This window comes from Tachysurus fulvidraco, chromosome 7, assembly GCF_022655615.1.
Source record: "Tachysurus fulvidraco isolate hzauxx_2018 chromosome 7, HZAU_PFXX_2.0, whole genome shotgun sequence".
NCBI lineage: Eukaryota > Metazoa > Chordata > Actinopteri > Siluriformes > Bagridae > Tachysurus > Tachysurus fulvidraco.
In genome coordinates this window covers 22,366,228-22,378,370 of record NC_062524.1, presented here as the reverse complement: position 1 = coordinate 22,378,370, position 12,143 = coordinate 22,366,228, and the positions used below count along the sequence as shown (strand labels likewise).

At 38.0% G+C, this 12,143-nt stretch overlaps 1 protein-coding gene across 2 annotated transcripts in view; it reads left to right on the top strand.

Annotated features, from left to right (window-relative positions):
- The first annotated feature begins 5,738 nt into the window (after positions 1-5,738).
- Positions 5,739-12,143, top strand: part of casq1b (calsequestrin 1b) — a 29,984-nt gene continuing 23,579 nt past the window's right edge. Inside the window, exon 1 of one of the 2 annotated variants that reach the window (XM_047816344.1) lies at positions 5,739-6,140. In XM_047816344.1, the coding sequence (XP_047672300.1) occupies positions 5,904-6,140 (237 nt within the window). In that variant the 5' untranslated portion in view covers positions 5,739-5,903. The remainder of the gene's footprint in view (positions 6,141-12,143) is intronic. The other variant, XM_047816343.1, reaches the window with a different exon arrangement.

The window sequence follows — 12,143 nt, the reverse complement described above, 5'->3', positions numbered from 1 at the left end:
GCTTGTCAACAGCTTGTCTAGGCCCCAAACACTGAGCACCCCAGACATCTCTTAGCGCCTGTTTGGCTCTCATAAGGCCAGTGGGCGGTGGTGTGTGTCTCCACAATGATCCCACAGCCTGGCAGAGGGTGAGCAAGGATGAACGCCAGGTACCATGAGACATATCAGGCATCAACAAGCCCCAACATGTAGCGCTGCCATGTGCAGTTGCTTCTTCCCCCCTGCAGCTTGGTTCAGAGCAGAAGCGTACCAAAGAGTGAAGTAAGAGTAGCAAGTGACATGCATTCATGTTTTTGGCTGGGCATTTATTGGTAGTAATGGCTTTTACTTGAGTAAAACATTGAAGCTACAACTTGGCAGCCTAGCTGAGTGGCTGCAGCTATCATCTTTCCTCCTTAGTAATAAACCTGATAATATGAATAATTTCTATATAAATATAATTGATATACATCTCAATCAGGTTTAGATCTGATGCATCAGACTTGGCAGAAATTAGGAAGAAAAAAATGTATGATTTTGGAGATGTATGATTCAATCAAGCCCACAAAAATGATGCTTTGCAAGTTTGCTGATGATGACGCTAGAAGACTCAGAGAATAAACACCGCAAGAGCTAAATTTAGTATCCTGTGAACCTGAGTGCAAAACATCACACATTAGGTTGTTTAACTCAGAACTTGCTACAGACCCAGAAACAACATTCCCAGGATGAATAACAGAATTGTTTATCTTCAAGTGTTTGTACTAGGGAATAAACTTGCTTTACTGCCCACATCAAGGTCTAAATTAGTCACCAAGTTGCAAGTGCCTTTGATTTTAAACTGAAAGTTGACTATAAAGCACAATAAACAGATAGATGAAGCACACTCCAAATATACAATATACTGTATGGCCAAAAATTTGTGGACACTAATCATGAGCCCTATATGTAAGTCTTTCTCAAACTGTTGCTACAAACTTGCATTCACACTATTGTCTCAAATGTCTAGCTTTGCAATTACCCTTGGAAATAAGGCCAAATCTTTTCCAGCATTGCTGGAAAAGGGTGGTTTGCCCCTTTAGGTTGGCAGAGAGCTCCTGCCTCAAGTGGAGGAGTTTAAGTATCTTGGAGTCTTGTTCACGAGTGAGGGAAGGATGGAGCGGGAGATTGGCGGATCCGTGTATCTTCTGCAGTGATGCGGTCGATATACCGGTCTGTTGTGGTGAAGAAAGAGCTGAGACGCAAGGCGAAGCTCTCTATTTACCAGTCGATCTACAGTATGTTCCTACCCTCACCTATGGTCATGAGCTTTGGGTCATGACCGAAAGGACAAGATCCCGGATACAGGTGGCCAAAATGAGTTTCCTCCGTAGGGTGGCTGGGCGCTTTCTTAGAGATAGGGTGAGGAGATCGGTCACTCCGGAGGAGCTCAGAGTAGAGCCGCTGCTCCTCCACATTGAGAGGGGTCAGCTGAGGTGGCTCGGGCATCTGTTTCGGATGACTCCTGGACGCCTCCCTGGGGAGGTGTTCCGGGCGTGTCCAACCGGGAGGAGGCCCCGGGGAAGACCTAGGACACGCTGGAGGGACTATGTCTCTCGGCTGGCCCGGGAACGCCTCGGTATTCCCCCAGAAGAGCTGGAGGAAATGTCTGGGGAGAGGGAAGTCTGGGCATCCCTGCTTAGTCTGCTGACCCCGTGACCCGGCCCCGGATAAGCGGTAGAAGATGGATGGATGCATGTTCCAGCATAATAATGTCCCATAGTATGATGCACTTCCTTAAAAACATAGTTTGATATAGTTTAAGTGAAATAACTCAATTAGCCCTGATTTCAGCACCACACCTTTGGTGTGAATTGGAAAAAAATTTTTTTTTCCACATTTTAGTGAAAAGCCTTTCCAGGGAGATGTGGTGGTCAGTTATCCACATGCTTTTGACCATGTCATGTAAAGCCCATTAGAGAAGCCATGTAAAGCCCATTAGAGAAGCCTTGTAAAGCCCATTAGAGAAACACTTAGGACAGCTTGGTAAGTATAAAGTAAGTACAGTAAGTCCCCAAATACTCCATACTCCTGTGGAGACTACCACTCACCATCAAACAAAGCTTTCCAGTATTTTTTTCTACCTGATTTCACTATCTACATAGAAGTTCACATTGAAATGCAAAAAATATCTATACTGTATATATATTTTCCATTTTTCTATAATGGAGGTAATTGATTAGTTTCATATATAAAGAGTGGAGCAGCCCTGTGGTAATTGTTTCCAAGGTGATCTGGACTGGAGGACTGGCAGATTTGTAAACCAAATACCAATAGTTAAGGTTTACCACATTTCTGGGAAATTTAAGGGAAATCTCCTGAATAGGTTCCTAATAGGAAAGCTTAAAATAAATGTATAGTAGGTATGTCATTACAATAGTATTTATTATTTATTCCTTGTAAGCATTTTAATGTAGCTATACATTTTATATTTCAGAAAAGCAAAGAGAACATTCTGGTACAAAGAGAAACTTTCTCCCAGCGGCTCAAATGCACTATCATGGTCACGACTATTGATTCTCTTAATAAGCTTCTTGGATTCTAGGTGTGCGATTTATTATCTCTCTCTTACCCTTCCTCTTCCTCTGTTCATCTGCACCTAAAATCATTTCATCTAGAATGATTTTCATTGCTTTGGTGCTATTTGGCTTAGTCCACAGTTTACGATCTAAATGCAGCTTCAGACAAGTGCTGGTTTCAAGCATAAACAGAGACTAAGAGTTGAAAATCCCCCCCGATAAAAAAAAAAACAACACCCACATAACCACCTACTTACAAACATGTGCAAGCGAACGCACACACACAAACAAACACACATATGCACACACACACACACACACACACACACACACACACACACACACACACACACACACACACACACACACACACACACACACACACAATCAGACACACTTTGGATGGTGGTTTGTTTTTGACTCTACCATGTGAGGGCGCTGTAGTGTGGGCCTGCTTTTTTCCAGAGAATTACTGAATTATACTGTAGTTACTTCTGATTTTCTTTCATGTGCAGAATAGAGATGATTTATACCCAAACCTTGCTTTTTTGCTTCCATAACCCCTACATATTTTTTTATTTTAACTTATGTTGACTCAGGGTGCTTATCCTTGCCACCATTGCCTCTAATTTGCTCTTTTGGAATAAATTTAAATGTTATAATTTATAATCTGGCGTTCCCTGATAGTCCAGTGGCTGGATCCTGTGTTCTTACTGCTGTGGCCTGGGATAGATTCCCTGGCAAGGAAACAAACCCAGTGACTGTGGGGTCCAAAGGCTGGATAAAATGGGAGGGTTGTGTCAGGAAGAGCATCCAGCATAAAATCTGCACCATAATCAGATTTGTGGATCAGATGATATGCAGTTGCGATCCTGAATGGGGAGGAGCTGAGTGCAACAATATTATTTATATGTTCTTATAAAGATGCTTTCTAACAATGCTTTAATGTTGTTAAAAGCACTATACAGTACAAACAAAAAACAACAACACCACTTAATTGAATATAATTGTATTTATACAGCTAGAAAACACCCTCATTCTCACTTCTTTATATTATTTGTGTATTTTTTTAAATTAACATTGGTGATGCTTCTGTGCTGGTGTTAGTACTTAGTTTCATAAGAATACAACGTGAACCAGTGACAAAGTCATGGGTTCCCAGTGCTCACTGATGTGCTTGAGGCTAAACGATCTGGTAGCATCAAACAGTGCATCACAGCTTAGTCTCAGAATGCATAGTCTCAGTCTGGTCAGAGTGCCCATGCTCACCGCTGTGTCAAAAACACCTACAACGGACAAGTGAACATTAGAACCGGACCATGTAGCAATGGAAGAAGATGGTTTGGTTTAATGAATAATGTTTTGTTTTAACTTGCTTACCTGAATAAGAGATGACACCTGGACGAAATATTGGAAGAGGGCAAGCTGGAATAGGCTCTGGGCAATGTTCTGCTTGGAAACCTTAGCATTTACAGTATATGGATGAAATTTTACCTACTTAAACATTGTTACAGATCAAGTATTATCCTACATGACAACCTAATGGATGTCTCTTTCAACAGGTAAATGTGCCCTGCTACTCTGCAATAATTGCTGAGAAATGGTTTTGTGGAACATGAAAAAGAGTTCAAGGTGTTGACTCGGCCTTCAAATTCTACCGATTTAATCGGATTGAGCATTTGTTGGATGTGCTGTATCTACATCTCAGATCCATGGAGACTCCACCTTGGTACTTATAGGGCTTAAATAATCTGCTGCTAATATCTTGGTGACTGAAGCTACAGCATACTTTCTTTGGTCTTGTGTAGTCCACGAATGGCCTCAATGATTTAGAGCTGTTTTACATAATATTAGGCAGTTGGCATTAATGTTACAGCTCATCAATATATGTTTGCCACAGCCTTTTTAAAGCTACTGCTATGTCTAGAAATCCATGTGCCTATGAATGCCTTCTAAATGAGGAACTGTTAAGGCCAAAAAGATTCTACAGACCACCTAAGAACACTATATCAATTTTTTTGATTTTATTAAAATTATTCAAAGGTCGATAAAAGAACATTAGATCCAAGTTTGACATTGTTTAAATTTTACATCATTTACATTGTTTATAACTTCAGAAATTATAACACATCAATTCATCACGTTCAATTTCATGACATTTTTAAGATAGTAAATTATGTATTAAAAAATAAATAAAAAATATATTTAGAAAATGCAGCTCCTCTGGCTATGCTTCATGGACCCCAAACTGAGAACCACTTCTCTATTTAACATTTGAAAGAAATACGTCTGCTAAGGAGTCATAGCTTCTCATGCTCTGTTGTTATGGCTTTTTCATATCTTTAATAGAGAATGCGAGTACATGTACACTGAGCTCAGAAATGCATGCAGTACTATTTTTTAGGTCTCGGAATCTTTTTTAAAGTGAATAAGGTAACTTTTTTGGTGACTTTAGTTACCTTTGGCTACACTCTACCTCTTTTCCTGCATGACCTCTCCAAATGCTATGATCTGTTTGAGTCAACAGAATAAAAGAACAGAGGTCATATGTCAAACTTATTTATAACTCTTATCTCCAGTTACACTCTGCAAATTTGACACTGCCTGATCTAACTCTCTGAGTCTGTGTCTACATTTTTGTATGGCTATGGCTCACACACAAATACGCTACATGGGTAAGCTTTGGATTAGTAAACATAATTTAAATTTTGCATACTCAAATTTTTGAACAAGGTCTAATGTTTTTGTAAGGCAAATGAATGGATGATCAGCACAAGAAGGAGAGCCACCAGACTTCCCTGTTTTCACCATCCAAGCAAGCTCTTATTTTTAGTGAGGGTTGAAGCCCTCATCAAAACTTAATATGGAAATGGAATCTTATTGCCTTGCTCTCTGGCTCAACTGTACCTAACTCCCTTTGAGGGACCATATCAGTGTCCATCTCAGTACCCCACCACCCATCTACTGGTTAAAACAGGTGCTCAGATTTGGCTCCACCTGCTTTGACATATCCCACCCCCTCCCTGTTCAAGTTATCCAATCACATCTGGGTCTGATTTTATGCTGCTAATACCTTCTTCCACTTCTACCATGATGTCTCCTATGCAGGTCCAACTTCACTCCAACAAATTTGCCCCAATGCTACCCCCCTCCCCACCATCACCCCTCCCATAGTCATGATTTGTGTGTATGTGTGTCTTTAAAAGGACACTTGAATTATCAGTCCTGCTCTTTTCAGGGCGGCACACACGGACTGGACCTTGTTCCTAACTGTTTATTTGATCTGCCGTTAGGAACAAAGCTAAAATTAAGAAAGAAATAGGGAAACTCTTTTTATTTTTTATTACTGATTGAAGTGTCGGGAACATGAAGTGGGGCGTGTGGCTTGGAGTTGCTCTCCTCACCTGTGGAATTCTCTGTTGGGGAGTAAAGATCCTGGAGATCCCTGAATATGATGGCAAAGATCGAGTCCATGATCTCACCAACAAAAACTACAGGGCTGTGATGAAGAAGTACGACGTCATGGTGATCTACTATCACAAAGCTGTTGGAGAAAACCGCATGGCCAAGAAGCAGTTTGAAGTGGAAGAGCTTGCTTTGGAGGTGCGTTCAATGGCTACAATATATTTGGTAGAAAGAAAGTAAAGGAATCATGTAAAACAAACAGGCAGATTTTTTAAAAGAACATTTAGTCAAAAATAAATTTCTAGGTTTGACTAGATTGACCCTTAAAAGGTAAGAAAGCATCATGTTTCAGCAAAGAGAAGATCAAGATGTTAGTAGTTCATGTTACAGTTGATGACCAATATGGTAGAATAGTGGAATCCATCCAGTGATCCGTTTCACATTTCCATGCCATACCCTGACAAGGCTGAAATAAGATCCAAGTGGTTTTAAGAGGAACTTTTTGTCTATGTATGAAGTATCTTTACCAGATGGCTATCTAGTAGTTTGCGATGGCTTTCATTGCTAGCCTGTCAGCAGAAAGTCCTGCCTAACCTTTAAATTCAACCAGATAGGCTGTCACTCAAATAAGCCTCTTAACTTGCAAGGTAAGTGTTTAGTGATGATAGAGAAGTGAAGACAGATTTTCCAGTGAATGTTTTAATGGATAATAAAGATTTCACTGCAGCCTGTCTTATAGTTTCCTGGTTTGTCCTCAATTTGCTACCTTTGCTAACTTTTACCTAGCCATATATAAGTTCACAGTATAATTTTGATATTCTGGGATTAGATTTTTTTTGTAACCAAGTAGTTGTAATGTCATGTTCAATACACCCACATATGAATAAAAATGCTAGGTAATATCAGCTCAAGTGAATTTTTTTTTCAGGTAATATGACAGGCCAGCTAAGGTAACCTCTGCAGACAATCCCAGACAGTAGTGTAGAAAGAAAACTCTGAGGATAGGAGCTGTAACTCATCTTGCATTTAATGCAGGAATCGATGTCATAAATCACCAGCATTTATGTCTGCCTTTTTGATTTAAATCAATTTTGTTGTTTTTAGACATTATTGATTTAACTCACTTCCAATTTGAGCTCCAGGCTCATAGCAACAGCACTCTTGCCATTTATAAATTGATGGCTTTGCGAAAAGCTAGTATTTCCTTCTCTCACATTAATGGGCTGAAACAAATATTCATAGAAGCTATTTAGCTATGATTTTTGACAAAAGAAATATGTATTCCTCTTGGTAGAGGAATCTAAAGGTCATCAACTGAATGCGGACCCTGCAAGACCAAATATTTGCATAAAATCTTGGTAGCATGTTTGATAAATCTATGAAAACCTGGCTGAAGTTCATGACTCCAGTTTTCTAAATTTGAACCAGCTTTGAGGCTGGAGTAGAACTTCTGTTGAGGTTCATCTAATAGCAAAGGTTTATACAAAATATTTAGCTGAAGTCTGTTCTGCAGACCAGTGACTAGCTAAACATTAGGTCAGAAAGGATATAGACTTTTACAGAGTTCTCACTGTATTTACCTTCTCTGTTCAGCAAGATGGGCTTTTAAAAAAGTCAACAGAAAAATTTCAAAATAGATCTCTTAGCTGTTCAGACTCCATGACCCTTGTAACCTTACTAACTAACCACCTCAACCTTACTAGCACTAATTTCTAACAATTAAGCATTAGAAAGTAAATTGTTGTCACCATTTTTGGCTTTTGTAAGCAAGAAAGTATATTAAGCTGTACTAAATATATATACTAAATATAGACTACATACTGCATCTCAAGGGATTTGCTTATTTAATAAGAAAAAATTAACACAAAGATCACTGTTAGCATAGTTAGATTGGTAACTGGTTACCAAGGATTGGTTTGTGGTGGTCTTACAATTACAATACTGGGGTCACACTATTAATAAAACAGCTAATCTAATGGTCTACTGGATTTTTCTGACATCTGGTAGCCACTCTGACATGACTGGAATTTTGTGGAACATTGTAAGTTATCCATGTATCTACAGTATATACATTATTTTAAACAAGCGTCATTTAGTAGCTTGTCTTGATCTATTGACCAAAGTTGAATAGCTGAAGCATTAACTGTTATTCCATTCAACACAGAAATTGAATGGTTAAAACTTTGCTGAGCAAATCTTTCAGTGTAATTGCATGTGAAAGTGCTCAACAGATGGCTCATACAGTATCTTAGTCTCACAAATCTCTTTAATCATTTGTCTCCTGCCTATTGGCAAGGGCATTATCTTCTGAATACTGAGTGAAATAGTGATACGTGCTGACATCTTCAGAATAACTACACCTCAGCTGAAAGTCAAACATGTGAGAAACTTAGAGCATGCTATGTGCAGTTGCTAATAATAACAATGTTAGACCAAGGTTACAAAACCTCCCTGTTAAGTGTCAGCATCTTGAAGTGCAGTTACACACTATTTGAGAATCAACTCAATGTTATTTGAGGATCAAAATGGCAATTACCTTTTTATTATCAAGGTTATTTATTTCACAAACATTTTCATGTCACATATTCAGTTTATAATGATTTATTCACTTGCTTTATTATTTATTTATTTATTTCTGAATTAATTCCATGCAGAGTTACAGTGAGAATCATAATTCATTGGAAAACCAAAATATAAGAAAAATTATATATATATATATATATATATATATATATATATATATATATATATATATATATATATATATATATATATATATAAGAAATATTAAGATAAATAAAATTTTTGAGCAAGATAAATAAAGGTTTGAGCAAGAATGCCAGGATAGTAAAAATTAAAAATATCAGTAAGATATTTCACCTACCTATAAATTTTGTCATCTCTATAATGTGTTTCCTGCTGTCTTAAGGTATATGATTGGCAGAAAAACTCCAGACATCCTATAGATTTTCCAAGACATCCACACTAATTGAGCCCCCATAGCCATTTTTAGTTTTATCATAGCTATTTGGAAACATAACATAATTTGTTGTTCAAATTGGATACAAAAATACATAATTATTCTAGTTAAACTTAAGATTATAGTTTTCTAAAGAAATCTCAAAATCAGTTTCTCTAAATCGGCTTGTGACTTGCATTCATAATTTCATAACTCTTACTAGACTTTCAATTCAGCTAACAAGAAGCTAGTTAACTCATCTCATGCTATATTGTACCACAGCGCAATGTAATTTAGACCAACTCTCAAAAGACGTTATCTGTGTGCTTGCTGCCTCTCATTGCTGGTATTACAGCAAGGCTTGGGTTGCTAATCTCATCTATTTGATTAGCCTTCTCATTAGTTGTGTTCAAAAGTCCAATAAAGAAAGTCCCTTAAGCTATTGGAAACCTGTCATAGTAACCACAACATGATTATATGGTAGTGCTATGCTAATGTTCTCGCTCTAAAAGGCACCAGAGATATCACTTTCTGACAGACACTTATTAGCTGCCATTAAGCACAAGGGCACAGAGAAATTGCATTAAAGATAACTTTTTTAAATTTGTTTTTATTAAAAAAAAAAAAGGATCAGAAAACCTTATCAGAATATATGGAGTCACCCAAACGGAAATAATGCCCGTTCCAAAAGATGTACTTTTTAATCAAAATGGTTGGCCTAGCATTGCTGCAAAGACAGGAATCCTTTTCAAAGTCCATTGCAGGGATCAGAAAACAGGTAAACAGCAGGAAACTATAATAGTCCATATCCATTATATGGTGGAAACAGGGATATGGTTCAAAACCAGGAAGTACTAGGTTCTGCACAACCTACTACATATGCATAATGTTTCTGTCCATTAATAAAACATTTTGCTAGCAATAACTATGGATTTGTGTAAATTCTTAAGCAAATAAATAATTTGGATGCCAAATTAGCATAAATGAAGCATAAAATCTTAGGCACACAAGAGACAATAAAAGACAAAAGATAATGTATCAGAATAAGAGTATTAAAACTTTAAATTACAAACATACACAAAATTGCATACATATATACAAATTTTGCAGTTTGTGAAAAAATGTCTAAACCTGTACATTTTTATACATAAATATATGCTTGTATACATATATATTTCTGCAAGATTAGGTATAATATCATCAGTTGTACTGTTATGTGTAATTTATAACAGCACTGAAGAAAACATGGAATTCTTTGCAGGTAAGAAACAAACAGAAGAACTAACTAGATGATTTGAGGATGCCACATATATGCAGGTTAATAGCTGCTGCAAAGACGGACCTGTGTGAATATTCACTCTTGAGGCAAATGGAGACTGCTGGTCAATGTACTCTACTGAGCAGACATTTCAGCATGGAATGGCCAATTGGGTTTGGTTCTGATGACTGAGAGTTTGTCTAACATTCCGCTCTGAGCCATCCAAGCTTCAGGACTGAACCCAATAACACTATTGAGTCTGGTGATATCTTTAACATTTAAGCTGCTTCCCCAGCTCGCAGCTGCATATATGATAATGCTTGACAACACTGACTCATAAGAGGTAGTAGACCTCATACAACAAAGGACATCAGACTCAGATATAAGAGTTTGCTCTGCTCTTTTGTTAAAGACTTTGTATGTTTTTCCCAATATGCTCACCAAGCATTTTTGTAGGTCAGAAGCATCTCAATGTCTTTATCCTTACCTGGAGATGATTTCATCCTGCAGAAGTCCACCACAAAATCTTGTTTTCTTCTTGTGTTCTGCTGAATATGATAAAGCTGACATCACTCCACAAGGGTGTTGATCACACTCCAATATCCCTCCTCCTTCCACACTTTAATACATCACTGACATGTCATCTGGAAACTTTTTTCAAATGGCACAGCTCAGAGTTGTACCTAAAATGTTTGGTGTAAAAAGTGAATAGGAAGGGAGCCAAAACAGTCCCCTGAGGAACACCAGTGCTGCTAATAATCTGCTCTGAGAAACAGTCCTGTAGCTATACATATTGAATCCTTGATTCACTGTACCAAAGGACTGTACATTTGGGTATCCCTCTGCTTGTCCTGTAGGAGTGTGGGCTGGATGGTGTTTAACACACTTAAAAAGAGTATGATTCTCACATGTTCTAGAATGAGAAAGCTCTGAGTAGATGAAAAATTCCAGCATTCTCCACCCCATTTAAGGCCAATAGTGAATCCATTGTTGTGGCTGTCTGCCTGCTTTCCTTTTCATGTCTACAATTCTGTAGTCTCTGAATTCATTTTCATAGGCACCAACACAAAGCAGAAAGTAGTCCCTTGGGACCATTTAGAATCTCAGCCTCAAGATGTATATGTTCTGTACCACACTTGAGCACACTTGCAGGTCTTCAGCACTTTACAGCTGACACTTTCAGGCTCTGATGCCTTCTCATTTGGCTCTTCAGCTCTCTCCTGATCTGGTGCATTGACTATACATGGGGAAGGACGAGAGGGAGGAGCAGTGAAGGTATCTTATCGCCATGTGATAGTTATGATGATAATGGACAAAGGAAGTACTGTAGTGGTGAGGTTCTGACCTGGGGAATGGGTAGATATGGAAGCAGCTGTAGGCCAGTTGTTCAGTGCACAGCAGAAGACGATGACGATGGACAAAAGTCAGGTGCAAGGGGCAAATCTAATCTATTAAAGAAATGCTTTAGCTCATTTCCCTTTCTAAGCACATCTCTCTTTTTTAGTCAGACTTCAATTTGAAACCTTATATTTTCCTTGACCATTCCACACAAATTGGCTTCTAATTCTGTTGCTTCTTAACTTTCTCTGATTTTAAGCTTTACCTCTTATTGCTCACACTCTGATTCCTGTGTACTGTAGAATGAGAAAGCTCTGAGTAGATATCTTCTATTTGACTAATATTCTTCTTATTTTCAAATTTGTTGAGCAGGTGATTGGCTCAGTGTAAATCTAGCAAGGGTTTTGGTGCACACTGTATATAGCTAGAGGTTTGTGGAGAAATTCGGCTGTTAAAATCATGCATCTTACAGTATTTATTCCACAAGACATGTTAGCAGCTAATTTTAGCCTCCACAGAACTGTGTTACCATAAAAAGATTTAGAGCTTACCTCTGTATCCATCAGTTCATGTTGTTCCTTCAAGTGATGTTAATCATTGAAAATAAATAATTCAGCATGAATAGAAGGTGCAATTATGGAACCTC